The sequence below is a fragment of the Phyllostomus discolor genome, chromosome 3 (assembly GCF_004126475.2).
Source record: "Phyllostomus discolor isolate MPI-MPIP mPhyDis1 chromosome 3, mPhyDis1.pri.v3, whole genome shotgun sequence".
NCBI classification, from domain to species: Eukaryota; Metazoa; Chordata; class Mammalia; order Chiroptera; family Phyllostomidae; genus Phyllostomus; species Phyllostomus discolor.
This window is the reverse complement of record NC_040905.2, coordinates 203334745-203351853: the sequence shown is the minus strand read 5'-3', so window position 1 is coordinate 203351853 and position 17109 is coordinate 203334745. Positions and strand designations below refer to the sequence as shown.

Sequence of the window (17109 nt, the reverse complement as noted above, 5' to 3'; positions counted from 1 at the left end):
TGAGACAAAGGGGTTTTGGGCAGCAAGGCCAGGGTAGTCAGATGGTTACGTGGGTCGCTGTCTGTGGGGCCCGAGGTGGTGGCCGAGTGATCCCGGGCTGTTTCCTGTCCGTGGTGCTGCAGTCTGTTGTGTCTCCGTCACTGTGCGTGGCACAGGGGCAGGGAAGAGAGCCCGACTCTGCTCACAGCCTGGTGGGGAAGGAAAGGTTGTGGTGGAGAGATGTGCAGGGGGCTGTGGAGTGAGGGGACCCAGTCCAGCTTAGGGTGCGTGTTTGGGAAGGGGGTGGGTGGTTCTTTGAGGGGAAGGTGTCTGAGCTGGGTCTTGAAGGATGAGCAGGATTGGCTGGGAAGGGAGACGGGAGAGGAGGCTGTTTCATGCCGAGGGGAGAGCAGTGGTCAGGGCATTCAGTGGAGTAAGAGCCCGATGTGTTTTTGTGGAACCAGCAGCAGCCTGAGGTGGTCAGAGCATCAAGTGCAGAACTTAAGCAAAGTGAGAGAAGACGCTGGAGAGGTTGCACGGGACCAGCTGGGGGTGACGGGACTGTTCGTGTTTCGCTGCTTGGGCGTTGCTCCTCTGAAGGCTCTCAGCGGGACAGGCGAGATCATGTTTGCATTGCAGTGAGGTCTCCGCCTAGATCCGGAGAGTGGGTCAAAGGAGGGAGAGCATGGAGGCAGGAGGCCAGCAGCCGAGGTGAGAGCCACCTGATTCAGAAAGGCTGTCCAATGCAGCAGAGAGCTGCTTCGTAACAATAGTAGCTATAGTTTGTATCGTGTTGGGAGTTCAGGGCCCAGCGGAAGTCAGTGGCCTTCAGTATGTGGTGGAGCAGTTCTGGGTGCCGGCAAAGTCCAGGGTGTGGCTGTGGCAGTTGGTGGCTCGCTGGGGTACATGGGCGTAGCCAGGCTGGGGTGTTGGGCGGGTCATCCGTATGGACAACAATAATAGTGATGGTAACTGTATGAGCCAGGCGTTGTTGCAGCACCTCTGCACATTACCGGGTTGAACCCCACAGCGCTGTGGTTGGGCGAGTGGTGGTAGCTTCGTTTTACAGTTGAGGGAATCTCTTTCATGAAAGAGGTTCTTCTGTGTCTGACGGCAAAGACCTTGAGTTCAGCAGTTAAAGCATTTGGGCCACCCAGAGGTAGGAGCCCAGCTGCATACTTGACTGCTAGTCCTTATTTTCACCCAGGTCGAAGAACTTAACTCCGAAATCCAAGAGCTCAATGCTGCCCTTGCCAAAGCCCAAGAGGCCCGCCAGGAAACACACACCCAGAAATTCCAGGTAAGTCTGCACTTTGGTTGGAGTGGTGTCTCTTTGATCCTTACTCCTGGGGAGGTCAGGACTTCGCAGCTCAAAGGAACCAAGGAAACTCAGCCTCTTTAATGGTAGAACTCTCTCTTTCTAGGTAAACTCTACCTGTTTTGGGTGCTTCTCCAGCCCCCTCATCAATATGATAATGGTAATAACACTGATAATGATGCCAACTGCCCTTCAGTTGGGAGTGCTGAGTTTACTTTGTGCAGGTAGGAGACTGCAAAACGTGTGGGTTATCTTCATGGGTACAGTCCTGTGGGGAAGATATTGATCCCCCTTGTATCTGTGGGGTTTCTGAAGCTCAGTGAAGACAGACGGTTTAGTTTATTCACTGTCACGCAGCTAGCAAGCGGCGGGGCCGGGATTTAAAAGTAGCGATTGCTAACAATAGTTAGCATTTATTAAGTCCACGCCGTGTGCCAAGCCCTGTGCTGAGTGCCGTCCACCGATTAGCTCAGCGACTCTGCGCGGCAGCTCCGTGACGTGGTCGCCGCCAATGTCCTCGCACTGCTGCCGAGGTCCCTGCTGCCGAGGTCCCGGTTCCGCGACTCAGGTAGCTCGCTCGGGGCCACAGAAGTGGTGAGTGATAGAGTTTGGCCCCGGAGCCGCTCTCACTCCCAAGCCTGTTTTCACTGGTCCCCCCATGGCCATGTTCCCCCGGCTTCTCCAGCCCCGCCTGCTCCCCAGCGGCTTTCTGTTCCGGGCCTTGCTGGTTGGACCTGCCTCCTCTTCTCCTCCCCCAGGGCTGTGCTGCCAGGGCCCCTGCTGGTCGTCCTCTCCGTCTTCCTTTTCTCTTGCCGTTTGTAGGTCTGTGTTGCTCATCATTTTAACACTTTCTTCTCACGGGTCTGGTTTCCCTGGACAGTGCGCACCTATTACTAGTAACTTAATGAGTAAAGCTCTGTTACCTGAGGAAGTCCGTACTGCGTAAGCTCTCCCTTCCCCGCCTTCACCCGTGTTTTTCGTTATAAAGCAGAAGTTAAATTGAAGTCTGATTTGAGACTGTTTGATTCCTAAGATGCGTATCTCATGCCTTATCTTTTGCAGAGCGTTGATTCTGAGTGGGAGGAATTGAGGAAATTCAGTTTAAATCCTGGTGCACTAGAAACATGAACAGATCTCAGCTTTTGGAACCTCAGACTTGCCTTCCCCGCCGCTTTGACAGCGGTTGATGAAACGGAGCTGAGGTTACACTTTTCTCTGAGTTTTTCTTCTCCTTTCTTAGAAAATGGCAAGCTTTAAACGCTGTTTTTAGGAAAACCATTCATGTTTCCCATTTGCTTGAAAAAAATACATTGACAATTCACGAGAAGAGACCAGATAGCCTTGTAAGCAGTCCGATATTTTACTTATGTTGGGCCTTGGAAGAAAGTAAGTAGTGTTACACATTTAAATGTCATCAGACTTACACATACACTTGTGAGATGAGTACCCGCAGTCCTGCCCGACTTTCGGGATGGTTTCTGAGGTCATGCACAGTATTGGCGGGGTTTCTCGTCTCGCCGTGGGGAGGTCAGGCCTTCATGCCCGGTTGGCTGTTCTGAGAGTGCCCATGTGATCCCTGCCTGTGAAGGCAGTGGGCGGGCCCGTTTGACGGGTCGTCGGGACTTGAACCTAAGCCCGACTGCAGCCTGTGCTCCTTCCCCTACTTGGAGTGTGTGCGAGTCCATACACACAGGACTCTGACGTTGGTCATTTCGTTGTCAGGTATGCTCGAAAATGCACTTTCTCTCACTTGTCGGGACCTCTTAGGGGTGTCATGTGATTGGGGCTAATTACAGCATGAATAACACAGCCAAAGCTCACAGGGCTGGCCTCAAGCCTGACACTGGAGCAACATCGAGTCACGTTCAGACTCCTGGAGCAGTTGTCACAGTGCAGTGACGTGAGGGCCAGTCACGTGTGTGACTCCGGGAAGGTTACCGTGTGGGCTGGCTGTAGCCATTTAAAAAATACATTTTTTTACCCATTTAAAAGATACATGTTCAAGTTGGAAATAGCGTTATTCCTCCTCCCCTCCCTGCCTGGCTATAAAAGTATTGTACAAGTGCTCATTGCAGGAAATTTATGCAATAATTAAGAGAGTGGAAAAGGTTGATAAAAGTCATCGATAATCTCACATCCAAAGATGTTCACTATTAACACCTTGCCTCTTTTACTGCATATTTCTACGCAGACACATAAAACCTTTGAAAAATTAAATAGGATTATAGTATATACTTTGCTCTAACATTTTTTACATCTCATAGTTTTGCTATGGCAGTAAAAACAGACGTGCCCGGTCTCTTTTTTATAACTGCAGTTTTCTGCTCGTTGTGGGCTTGCATGCAGTAGGCTCGAGCAGCTTGACCAGCACACGTGTGCGTGCGTGCGTGCCTGTGCTTTTTCAACAGACTTCCCACAGCTGCCTTCAGTCCAGCGGATGCAGGGGCCGCGCTGTCTTCCCTGGGAGGGGCACGGCGTGGGGCGTGGATTTGATCGTGACCCTGCTCTTCGTGAACTGTGCGATCTGGGGCAAGACATTGGAGCTCGCCCAGCCTGCTGCACGCCGTAGGGTCCGGGCGCAGGTTGTGAACTCGCCCTCAGGTCGGATGAAGTATCTTCTGCTGTAGAAATACAGTAGTCACTTGGGTCGTTTTTCAGATTCTCTGCTAGTGGTGGTACACATGTGGCTTTTAGCTTGCAGAAACCCCACTCCATATCTGGGCTGGGAGTGGAAGGTGGCGGAGTGAGCGGCGGGAAGAGGAACGCGGTTTCCTGTGCGTCCCGCACCCACGGTGACGGGGCTCGTGTGTCGGTCACTCCTCGCAACAGCTGTGGGAGCTAGAGGCCGTCACTTTCTCAGACGAGGAAACTGAGCCTCAGAGAAGTCGCCTTTGCCCATGCCACTCAGCTGGCACACTGGCCTTTGAACTCGGAGCTTTCTGGCTCTCTCTGTAGCAAACACATCTTGTTTCTGCCTAGGGGGGAAGAATGGCTCATTTAATGTTGTATTTGGCCTTCAGTTTCTGACCTTGGGCTGAGTGCTTGACACTGTGTGGAGGCATCTGACTGCGGGGACGGGATTCAGACAGCAGGGGGGCGTGGGGGAAAAGGTGAAAAAACTCTGAAGAAGTTTTCCCAAGGGCATTTCAAGGAAATTTAATAGGGAAAGAGTTTTTGTGAAGTAAGCAGAATGCACGAATTCGAATTCTTTGAGCTTGGATTGTTAAAGAAGCTTTGTTGTCACTTGTGTGACAATCCCACAAACTTCCATCACTTCGTAGCTGTCGGTTTTGGGATGACCCTCGCTGGTCCATGCTGAGCGAGCTCCTGTGCTCCTGCCTCTGGCCGTCCGCCCTTGGACTCGGTTCTCGCTTTCACCCTCGGTGGGTGGTGGTCGGTGTGTTGGTGTTCATCGGAGTGTGCCGTGGAACGTGCAAAGTGGTGGGGAGAATGTAGGCTCTGGAGTCCTTTGAATTCCCTGTTTATTCACATGCATCTGAGGACAAGTGAGCCATTTGACAGTGCTGAGCCTCCGTTGCTGCGATAGGGGTGGTAGCATGTACCTTGCAGGGCTGGCATGAGAAGTAGAGGTTACCGTGTGGAAAGGTGCCTGGTTTGGCTCTACATGCATATATAATCAGTGTTTAATAAAAGCTAACTATGATCATTGTTCATGGTGAGCATTTTCCCAATCATTGTTTACTTTCTGTTATTATTTTTTTTTTTTTAGTTTATTTGAATAAGCGCTGCCTCAAATACTTTTTGTGGCGTGAGACCTAGGTTTCCCACTTCCTTTTATTTATTTTAATTTTAAAGGGAACCAAACCAGAAGCTTCTGTACAACCTACTCTGAAATTTGAATGGCTTCCTCCCTCAGTCTCTATTGCCGTGTCATAAGTAGCAGTTGGGTCAACACGGGACCGGAGGGCTGGGCAGCAGGGGCCCAGGGAGAGAGAGCAGAGCCCTGACCCCCGGGCCCCGGCCAGGTTCTCCAGGTTGTAGCCCCTTCTCCTGGACCGTGGAGACTGACTTACCTGTTGATGGTGGCAAGACTGGTTCCTGGGAAGGGCCGGGAGGCTGGAGCAGCCCCTTTACTCCGCAGCTGGAGTTGTGACCTGACAGCTCACGTGTTCCTTGCTTTAGGGTTTTTAATTGTGACCCTCCCTCAGTCTAATTCAAAGAACAGATTTTTTAGAAAGATAAGTATGTTTTCTCCTGATTATAAGTATTATATATGCTTTAATTTCTTTTTTTCTGGAAGATTTGAAAGAAGGAAAAAGAAGGAAACCAGGAAATCACCCCACCACTATTAACGTTTTGATAGTTTCTTTCTAGGCTTCTATGCATGCATTTTATTTTTCAGGTCCTTTATAATTTGTTTTTTTAAGTATATTTTACTGATTATGCTATTACAGTTTTCCCAACTTGCCCCCCTTTATCCCTCCTCCATCTGCACCCCCCAACCCTCCAGCATTCCACCCCCCTTTAGTTCATGTCCATGGGTTGTACATATAAGTTCTTTGAGTTCTCTGTTTCCTATTCCATTTTTGACCTCTCCCCGTCTATTTAATGCCTACCAGTTACGCTTCTTCTTCCCTGTACCTTTTCCCCCCTGTTCCTCCCTTCCCCCTCCCCACTGAAAACCCTCCATGTGATGTCCATTTCTCTGATTCTGTTCCTGTTCTGGTTGTTTGCTTAGTTTTTGTTGTTTTTATTTTTTCAGGCTCATTTGTTGATAGTTGTGAGTTTGTTGTCATTTTACTCTTCGTATTTTTGATCTTCCTTTTCTTAGGTAAGTTGCTGTAACATTTCATTTTAATAATGGCTTGGTGATGATGAACTCCTTTACCTTGACCTTATCTGGGAAGCACTTTATCTGCCCTTCCATTCTAAATGAAAACTTTGCTGGACAGAGTAATCTTGGATGTAGGTCCTTGCCTTTCATGCCTTCAAATACTTCTTTCCAGTCCCTTCTTGCCTGTAAGGTTTCTTTTGAGAAATCAGCTGATAGCCTCATGGGCACTCCTTTGTAGGTAACTCTCTCCTTTCTTCTTGATGCTTTTAAGATTCTCTTTATCTTTGATCTTGGGTAATGTAATTATGATGTGCCTTAGTGTGTTTCTCTTTGGGTCCAACTTCTTTGGGACTCTCTGGTCTTTCCGGACTTCCCTGAAAGTCTATTTCCTTTGCCAGATTGGGAAAGTTTTCCTTCATTATTTGTTCAAATAATTTTTCAATTTCTTGCTGCTGTTCTTCTCCTTCTGCAATACCCTGTAACCCGGATATTGGAATGTTTCAGGTTGTCCCAGGGGTTTGTAAGCCTCTCTTCACTTTTTTTGAATTCTGGTTTCTTCATTCTGTTCTGGTTGGATGTTTATTTTTTCTTTTTGTCCCAGTTCGTTGCTTTGAGTCCCGGTTTCCTTCCTGTCACTGTTGGTTCCCTGAATATTTTGCTTTATTTCATTTTGGGTAGCTTTCATTTGTTCTTTCATTTTTCAACCAAGCTCATTGAGTTCTGTGAGCATTTTGATTACCAGGGCTGTGAACTCTATCATATAGGTTAGCTCTTTTTCTCATTAGCACACAGTTTACTAGAACTCTGGAGTTTTGCTGCTTTTTCATTTGGGCTGTATTTCTTGGTCTTGGGGCCCCTGTTAGGTTGTAAGGGGGCGTGGCCTTATGTATTCACGCTGGCAGGGCAGCCCCCCTTGCTGTGCTGCGGCGCTGTCTGTGAGGGAGGGGCCAGGGAGGGAACAATGCAGCTCGCCTGGTCGACTCTAGCCCACTTTTCAGTGAACTCTCGTGTGAGCCTGGGAGTGTCCCCCACTGCGGCGTAGTCCACAACCACCTCTGAGCCTCAGTTTCCCGTTGGGTCAGCCCTTCCCGTGCAGCCTGCCGCCTTGCCGCGGTTTCTCTCCGTCCTCCGCCTTACTGGGCTGGTTGTTCTGTTTGACTGTTCCCTTATTTCTGTGGTTGTCGGAATTCCATGCAGCTTGATTTTCTGGCACCTTTGGCTGTTTATTGATTTTAGATTGGTTGTTAGCCTCCGTTTGGTTGTGCGAGGAAGCGAAGGGTTTCTACCTACTTCCATCTTGGCCGGAACTCGATAATTTGGCTTTTTACTTTTTCATATAACATTGTAGCTTAGAAACATTCTTGTATTATCAACTCTGTAAATGCAGTTTTAAGATTTCATTATGCAGCTTATCATATATTATACCCATTTTCATATTCTTGTACATTTAGGTGGTTTCTCATTTTTCACCATTTAAGTAATTCTGTGGTGTGTATAAGGCTCCCTGCCTCCTCTATTTTGGGTTCTTCCCCTGAGATTGAATTCTGGGAATGGAATTATTGGAATGAGTGTGAATATGTTTATGTGATACACACATACTTGATGCATATAATCTGTCCATCAAAGCTATGTTAATTTACATTCCTGCCAGCATATTTCCTGGCTTCTGGATTCTCGGTTAGTTCTTGAAAAGTGAATGTTAATTGTGTCATTTCACAGTCAGCTCTCCAGCACTGGATATTCTCATAAAAACACTTGTTAAATGAAAGCTTGCTTTATTCTGCTGTTTTTGATTGTTGGTGAGTTATTAACATTTTTTTCATATGCTTGATAAGCACCTAGGTCATTCCTCTAGTAAACTGTGTGCTAATGAAATAAAAATGCACTTGACACATGGAGCCCCTGGCCTCTGCAGAATCCGCAGGTAGCCGTGGGGCTGCCGTGCTGCCCACGTGTTTTCTGTCTCTGACGCTGGGTCCGAGCCGTTCTAGTGTAGACACACGTCGCCAGTGCTTGAGTCCATCTCTGCTTTTTAAACGAAACTGTTCGTTCTGCCTTTTTAAAATAAATTGTTTTCTAAAAAGTTATTATAAAAATTATGTGCTCACTAACCTTACAACATTTGAAAATACACAGAAGTAAAGGGAAAAAGTCAAGCATATTCCTACCTCATGAAAGACCGTTACTGTTAACATTTTGTGCTTTTCCTTCTAGTCTTAAAAAAAATTTTTTTTTACAATTATAGCTTTCCCCCTTCCCTTTAACATCAACATCCTAACATAAACATTTCCCCGAGTAATTTCAGAATCTTCATATTATTTGTGCTCTGGGTCCTGAATGTTTCACCCCACGGTGAAAAGGAGCACGAATTTCTTGGTTTGTTTAATGAGCTGTGAAAATTAGTTTTCTCCCTTCTCTGCCTCCTCCTCCAGGGGTCCGCGGACTACGAAGCTGCTCTGTCAGAAAAGGCAGCCCTTCTGGCCGTGCTGCACTCGGAGAACCTCACCAAGAGTGCGGAGAACCACAGGCTGAGGCGGAACATGAAGAAGGTCACCCAGGAGCTGAGCGACCTGCAGCAGGAGAAGGAGAGGCTGGAGAAGGACGTGCAGGCAGCCCGTCGCGAGAAGAGCAGAGGAGACAGCACCATCCACGTGAGCAGCCCGTCCCCTTCCGGGGCGGCGGGCAGTGCCGTGCGCTGGGGCTGTTCCGCCCTGTCTGGTTTTAGGGAGATGCACTGCAGAAAACTTAGGAAACCTGAAAAACGTAAAGAAGAAAACACTCATCTGATCACCTCAAAATGAGCAGTCGATGTCTTAACTAGTTGGTATTATTGGTATTAAGCTGAAAATGCATTTTTTATCTATTTTTTTAATTTTACAATCTTTCTTTGATGTGTTGCTATTTATCAGTGTTCTTCAAAAACACATTTTTTGGTGCAAGGAAGCATAATATTTCGTCACTTGGATGTGCTATAGTTTATTTACCTAGGCCCTCATTGTAGGACATTTAGGTCATTACACTTCTTTTGGCCTTATAACAATTGCTGTAGCTAACATCTTGGTACACAAATATTTATCCACTCTTTTTTTCCTGATAGAGATATAATTACTAGGTGAAAGAATATGAGTATTTTAAGACTGTTTTAGAAATACACTCAAAATTGTTCTCCAGAAAGATTATACCATGGGTCCCTATATGAGTGATTTTTTGAAGATTACTCTATTCAGCATTGAATGCTAGCATTAAAGAATTTTCTCTGAAGTTGGCAGGAAGAAAATAATTTACCTTTTACAATCTTTATTATATTTAAACCCAAGTATTAAGCATCCCGAGAGGCACATCCCTTTACATAAGCCTTGGTGCTGACAGCTAGGAGAGCGTCTGAGTGTGAGTGGTCGCTGGCCCTCCGGACATGCGCACTCGGTTAACGGGATTCCCACACAGGAGTCGGGGCAGGAAGAGTCACTAGAGCAGAGAGCTCAAAGGAGAGCCGCAGGTGTCAGAGTCTTTTCCCTGGTGGCTGCTGTAAGCAGGCACACGGAGATGCACACTGGTGGGTTACCGTGTTGGTGGTGATGCTGATGACAGAATAGAAACACAGTGTGCAGTTTGACAGAAACTTTGATAAGAGAGCAATAGTGGAAATTCAGAGACGTAAGAAATTGTCGCCCACCCTTCTGCCGCTCTAACGACGTAACTCTGTTTTCCGACAACATCACCCTTCAGTCCTGGTGCAGCTGGGCCCCCGGTCTAATCAGAGACTAAATCCTGTCTGTGTTCTTCGGTCTCATGGGGCGTCTGCCCACAACATTTCCTCTGTCACAGACACGTCCCCAAGTCCCTTCCTTTGTCACGGACGTGTCGCCAGATCACTTCCTCTAACATGGTGTCTGTCGCCCCATGCTGCGTAGACTCCAGAGTGATTATGTTGATGGGTACATATCCGCAACTGAATAGATTTCACATGATTTACTTAATGCTCTTCTCTTCTGTTGGACACTTTGGCTGTTTAAATAGTGCTGCCGTGGATACCTTTGGTCATAGAGGCATTTTCTCTCGAAATCCCTGGACAGTTTCTGAGACATGAGGCCACTGGTCAGATGGCACAAATATTTTGTACTAGTTAACCAGGCTGCCAGATCATTTGTCTAAAAGGTTGGTCTAGTTTATGTTGCCACCAGCAGTATTAGCGAGTACCAGTTTATTCCAGTGTATTAAAGACCTGCCCTGTATTTGTTCAGTGTTGTTGAACACTGAATGTGCCTGGTTTAGATGCTGGTGGAAACGCAAGGCATGGTGTCTGAAAGTTTTAGTTTTCTGAGAGAGCTGAAAACGTTATGCACAACAAAATGCAAGCAGTTTGGGAACCAGAGCTGATAAACATAGCAGTCAGCGCGAGAGATCCTTGTAGCATGCAGTAGCCGTGGGACCCTTCCGGGGGGAGGCAATGCTTGGACTGATGGGGAGGAGTGAGGTGTGCGCAGGGTGCCCTTGCGGGTGCCCAGAGGCCCCTTCACGGAGGTGCAGGTTCCGCAGTCGGTGTTTGTGTTCCTCACGGTGTTTCCAGGGTAACAAAACCTGTGGGGTAACAGGGTTCTTTTTTTAAATTTACTTTATAATAGTTGTTCCCCTTTTTCCTTCACTATCAGCATAAAAATTTCAGTAAAATCTGAATGGGGGAACGAGTACAGGTTACATAGACACACACACACACACACACACACACACACTCTCATATATAAAACGTGTAATATTTCTCGCGTCATGGCGTCCGGCAGTGAGTCGCTGCTGGAGAGCTCCCTCAGGAGGGTGTGCTGTCGCTTGTTTACCTGTCCCTCTCTCGTAAGATTGTGTCGGTCCCATAACTCACTGGTTCGTGTCCACACGCTGTTTCTGAAACAGTTTTGGGCTGCTGTTGATCAAAAAGCTGTATTCTTGGGCAGAAAGGGACATCTGTTGCCTTGTAAGTAAACTGCTAGAAGGACGAGTCACTGGACCGGTCTTTGTCCCTCCGAGAGCCGCAGCATCCTTGCCTGCACCCAGTTCCTCCGGTGCCAGGTGGGAGGACGCAGCACTGCTGCCCTGCCCGCCAGGACCGCGTCTCCCCAGTTCAGGACGGAGAGGAGGGAGGGCTGCATTCCACTGTCGGGGTGGCCCGAGGGGAGGTGCTGAGAGGCCCAACCTGGGCCACATACCCACTGTCCTTTGTCAGCAGTGTGCGTGTGCACCATCACCATCGTCAGCTTGCGCTAGAACCACAGGTTTGCAGGGAGATTCGCTGTTGCCCAGAGCAGGCGCGGCCTGTGTCAGGGCGCTGGGCAGAGCAGAACCTCAGCTGGCGCTCCAAACGTCTCCCTGGTGTGAGCAAGCCTGCGACTCGGCTTCCGGCATCTCACGGCTACTTGTCTGCACCGGGCCACGTGTATGTTTCTGGCAAGGTGATAGGGCTGGGGCTTCTCTCTTTGTGCGTGTGTGTTGTATCACAGAGGTAGCTCCATTTAACTTCTGGTTGCATGCTAAGAATTTGGCCACGCCCATCTCATAGGAATGTTTTACACCAGGTCTTGGGGTCACTGGCTGGTGCAGGGTCTGGGGAAACGTGATGGGGGAGTGTTTTCACCTTACCGTGCTAGGGTGCGTGCAGAGGAAGAGCATAACCCCCGGGCTGGCGTGTGTGATCAGCTTGTTCTGTTAACTAGGCTCTTCAGTGGACTAGAGCTGTGCACTCACCAGCTGCTGCTGCTGTTGCTTTTGGATGGAAACAGACAAACAGAAAACCAGACCTTTCAGTGTGTCTGTCCTGGGACCCACCCACATCCTCAGCAGGCCCTTGCCTCGGCATGGGGCAGCTCCACGACAGAGGTACCCACGAAGCAGCACGGAGCGCAGAACAAGGAAGTGGCCCGCAGGGTCAGGGCAGGCCTCCGGGGAAAGGAACTTTTGAACTGGTTCTGAAGTTTGAGTTTAAGGTTACTGCATGCGGGGGAGGGGCTCTGTAGGGAGGGGGAAGGCACAGAGGCGTGTGTGTTTGGGGGAAACAAGGTAAGGACATCCAACTTGAAGTATTCTGGTTATCTGAAGCTTTAAAAACTGTAACATTTCTTCTGCTGTTTTAAAACCATTGCCGGAAGTTTATGGAGAGTCACGAAGTTACATGAAATTGAAAATAAAGATAAAGGCGTTAGGGCCCAAGAAGAGGAAGGGCGACGGGTAAAGTGGAACCGGGGAGGGAGCAGAAGTGCGGGTGTGGGTGCCGGTCGCAGCCCTGCGGAGGGGCCTGGACACTCAGCTGCGGCTCCTGGGAGCTGGAGTGAGAAGGGACATGCGGTTGCAGCGGCTCCAGTGTCCGTCAGAGGAACATGCTAAGATTAAAGGACAGCTTTTGCCAGCACTCAGGCCTGAGGAAGTCCTGCCTCTGGCCGGTTTCACGGAGGGTTCTCCGAGCAGTAGTACACGGCGCCTTTGACAATGGCCCGTTCAGCAAAAGCAATTGTGCGCAGGGCCGGATCCGTGTCGTCCAAGTCAGTAAGCTTGTAAGCATTAAGTTCAGGCTTTCAGTCCCTGGCGCAGCGTCTTGCTGTTCCCCATTATTCTCGTTTCTTTGACGACTGCAGAATCAGCAGGGAGCCCCGTGTCCTGTTTACAGAGGCGCGGGCTCGAGGCCTTGGCAGCGGCCCCCACCGGGCAGTCCTCGGTGGCACCACATTCCCTGGCTTCTCCCCGATGGACGCCAGCGGCTCTCTCTGGATGTGGTCGAGCCACCCTTTGCTCATGCCAGCGACGTTTCCTGCAGTCTCACCGTGCCTGCGTTTCAGCATTTCAGAGGCAGACAGCGCCCATCTGAACGTGCAGCTCGGACAGAGGCGTGTGCGTTCGCTATGTCTGATGGCGTGCGAACTCGGACAAGTTGGGCCCTGAGAGCCGTTTCGCACGCTTGTTCTAATTGCCTGCGATTCCGGTGACCCGCTGGCAGTTGACTCAGCATGCGCTGTAATTTGCAGCGTGTTCGTTTGTTTAATCAGGGGACGTTTATTGAGTGCTTGCAACGGTGCAGGCGCTGTGAGTAGGCTCTGGTGAATACAAGTTTGGTTTTTACTTTGGAAGACTTTTTATAAGAAAGGTCAAAAAGTGAGGGTCTCCCAGATAGATTCCCTTCATTGTGTTTTACCTCCAGTGCCTCCGGAAGGACCCTTAGCCCTTTGAGGAAATTCAGGAGGCTTTGCAAAAGCAAACCGGAACCCTGCACTGTTCCCGAGTGGGTGTCCTCGCTCCTGCGGTCTGACAGGCGTGCTGCTCGGGTCCTCACGCCCCTGCCCTCACATCTCTGGCTTTGCCACAGTGTTTGGCTCCAGAGACACGCCTCTCCTTTTCGTGCGTGCATGCTTGCGTGTCTTGTGTGTGCAGGCGTGAGTTCGATGAAGGTGAGAGAGCGGAACGTCTTTATTTTAGACTTGCTGTCTCTGGTTCGGGCGTTCCGGGTGCTGTTTGTTCGGGGTGTGTTGGGGAGAGGAGCCAATCCTGGTCTGCTTCTTCTCCGTCAGAAGCAACCTGCATCAGACAGCGGTTCAGCTTTGTCCCGCAGACTGTCTCACCGTGCTCTCATCTGTTGAGAGACCTGTCATCTGCTGCTCCGACAAGCACGTGCTTCAGCACCTGGGCACTTAGCTCGGTGGGGATGCGTTTGCTGGCTAAAGCCCAAAGATGTAATTAAAGTTGTACCTGTCGCCCAGCCGCTAATCCCGTGTGCTTTGACAGGAGTGGGTTTAATTTCTGGGTAGTTCAGCCTGAACTCCCCGGTTCTCACGCGCGTTTGTTGACGGATGGCTCCGCAGGAGATGGCAACAGCATGCGGGACACCCCGCGGTAAACCGCCATGGAAACGTGGCCCTCGGGGACGGTGTGTGTAGGCTGGCTGGTGGGGCGGAGACCGCAGACCTGAGGCGGGTGATGTTTCCCTGGGGTCACAGCTCTCCTTACCTTGTTCGGTTTGTTTTCATCAGGTGTGGAGATTGTGAGTTGGGGTCGTTGTAGAACCACATGCAGTTTAAATGTCCTGTGTTGGAGGAAGTTCTGTCTTGGCATGTTCTGGTTTCTCGTAGGAGATGCTGAACACAGGGACCGTGCAGTCAGACTGGATCTGACTCCTGGCCCCATCGCTTGGGAGCTGTCAGTCCGTGAGCCGGTGACGCCGCTCCAAACCCTGGTGCCCGTGTCTGTCAGAAAAGCCAGGGTAGTGGTAGGGATTATGTCACCGAGCCTCCTACTGGCTCATTGTAAATGACCAGTGAACAGGAGTTGTTTCGACGAGGGTGCTGAGGCTGCCCCCTCGGCAGCTAGAGACTTCGGGGTTTTAGGAGGTGTCTTCGGAAGAGTGGAAAACCGTGCTGGGCTTGATCTGGAACCTCGGCTGCAGCGGGTGCTTAATTGTAAGCCTCTAAGTCAGTTACTTAACCTCTCTGAACTTATCTTTTCTTCCTCAAAGCGGGATTGGTTATATCTGCTTTAGGATTAAATGAATGAAGAATAACACGTGCTGCCTGAGAAAGTGCCCGCTGTGGTTCCCAGCGCGTAGAGAGAGATGTTCAGTGTATTACACTCCTTCTCTTCTCCCTTCTTTCCCGTTTCTTGTGGTGCGGCGAGTGCCGGCACAGGACTGGACACGGCTGACCACTGCCTGCTGGACTCTGGTGGAGGCGGTCTGCCCTTTCACTGGGCAGGCCAGCACAGCTGTGCGTTTCTCCCCAGACCAACACTCACCTCTGCTCTGGAGAGGGTGCTTGTCTGCTCCTTCCGCCGGGGTGGCCCCTCTAGGAAGGGAGTCGGAGCCCCTCCAGAGTGACAGACTCACCAGTAGTACCTCAGGGCCTTGCGCTGGCGCTGCTGGGGGAGCCGGTTTAAAAGGCAGTTCCCATCAGTTCATGGAATTGCCCTAGTCTTCCGGGAGCACAAACAGAAAGTCTTTCCTTGATATCTGGTTCTTACTTTATAATTTCTGTGCCAGGCTCAGACCTGGGCTCTGGGAGTACCGAACAGAATCGAATCAGACACAGTCTCTGAAGGAGCGTAGTAGGGAAATATACAGAAACACGGACAGAGAACTAATTGAAGTATAGCATGGGAAGTGCTGGTGGAGGGATGGACCACACGCTTCTCGGGGCCACCGAGGCAGGAGCTGTGCTGAGAGGGGAGGGGAGGGAGGGAAAGCTTCACAGAGGAGGTGGATTTGAGCCGAGACTTGGAGCAGAGAGCAGGGAGGTGCCATGCATTCCTGGTAGAGGGAAGGCCTGCCTGTGCGAGGCCTGGGGGCCTGAAGGAGCTGGCACGCGGGAGACTGCACCCCGGCTCGGGGAGAGGGCGGCTGGTTCCACTGCGTCCTCCAGGCGGGGCTTGAGGGAGGGGTGGCGCCTCACCTGGTGCCCAGCCAGCCGCTGTCAGTGCCTCAGCCGGGCCCGGACCCCTGCACAGCCTCGTTTCCTCCGTCCATCATTCCTGGCTTCCCAGTGAGAGCGGCAGCGAGCTCCTTGCTCAGAACTTCTGCAGTCCTCACAGCCCGCAGTAACACATGCTTGTTTGTTCTCTGTGACAAGGGCTGTCTCACTCCAGTGGCTTCTGTTTACTTATTTTTTTTAAGCATGTGGATTCTTTGTTCAGATGAACTCTTCCGGAGAGAAAAATACATGAAAGTAGAGCTGCTCAGGGTGAAGGGGGGGAGGCCTGGTGCTCCCCCTCCCCACACGTCCTGCTTCTGCCCTGTCCTGCAGCGGCCTGGGGGGCGGGGGGGGGGGCTCCACAGAACGCGGCTGGAACACCTCTTTCTCATGCTCATTCTGGGAATCCGCACATCACTGAGTTCCTGCACCTCGTTAAGATTTTGGAGGAGGCTCCTTTGTATATTTAAAGGGAGCCGCGGAACGCTTTGACAAGCTTCCTCACAGAGAAACCTGATAAGGTGGAAATTTGATGGATGAGAACCTTCTCATTCTCCGTCTGGCCGGAGATAAAACAGACTAGCTGACTGGAGAGGGAGGGCCGAGGGCCTGGCTTTTCATTCCTAATGTGATTCTAAGATTATAGGGGTATTTTATTTTTCAAATAATCCACTTTTTAAAGAGCAGTCTGCGCTTAAAGAGCCCCGATACGCAGAGACACCGCTCAGCTCGTCGTTGGCCCAGAGTGTACCTACGGATCTTAAAGGAGAATCACCCCTGGGGGCAGAAACCCAGGCCACTCGGCGGTGCCACCGCACAGACCTGGCTGCGGTGGCTCTCGCTTTGCATACGGCTGGGGGTGTGGGGAAGGGGTTTCTGAGCTTTCCCCCCTTGTCCCCTGTGTTCGGAAGCAACCGAGACCGGTGCACCCAAGGCTGCTTTCACTGAAATGAAACGCAAATGCCCATGCTCTTCCCCGAGTGGGCGAGTCGGCTTCTGGAGGAGCGTGCGGTCTAGTGATATGAGGGGAGTCAGCCAGGCCCGAGCATTGCTGGTCCTGGAGCTCCTTGAGCTCAGTGTGAGAAACCACTGCTTTCGTGAGAAGAACACACAGAGAGACCTGGTTAAGTTGCTTGAGCATTTCAAACTTCAGTCTTCTGACTGGTGAATGGGTGTGATCAGGTCACCTGCTTTGTAGGGTCGTGAGAGTCGAATGAGGGGGTGGCGGTCCGGGCGATGGTGTTTTCGAAGGGTGATTGCTGAGGGCAGCGTAGTCAGGGAGGGCTTTGTGGAAGAGGTGGCCCATGGGTTGGGCCTTATAAGGTAATCATGCTGTCTTCAGGCCGAATTGGGGGGATTTTACTTTCCTAGCTGGGGGAGACTGGGTGGGCACAGGCACGGGGGCTGGAGAGTGTGAACGAGGTGAGATCACAGGGCCAGCTGGGGCCTGTGGGGCGGGAGCTGGAATGACTGCTTGTTCAGGGAGCCTTATTCCGCAGCCACCCTGGAGTTCCTGAAGGGTTCTGGGCAGAGGTGTGGTGGTCCGGGGTGCGCGTGGGATTTGGCGGGTGAAGCCAGGGACAGGAGAC

General features: G+C 50.6%; 1 protein-coding gene across 3 annotated transcripts in view; it reads left to right on the top strand.

Annotated features, from left to right (window-relative positions):
• Window positions 1-17109, top strand: part of CDK5RAP2 (CDK5 regulatory subunit associated protein 2) — a 165866-nt gene that overhangs the window by 41046 nt on the left and 107711 nt on the right. For all 3 annotated transcript variants that reach the window (XM_036022141.1, XM_036022143.1, XM_036022142.1), the window contains 2 exons: window positions 1187-1279; window positions 8525-8743. In XM_036022141.1, coding sequence (XP_035878034.1) covers window positions 1187-1279; window positions 8525-8743 — 312 coding nt within the window. The remainder of the gene's footprint in view (window positions 1-1186; window positions 1280-8524; window positions 8744-17109) is intronic.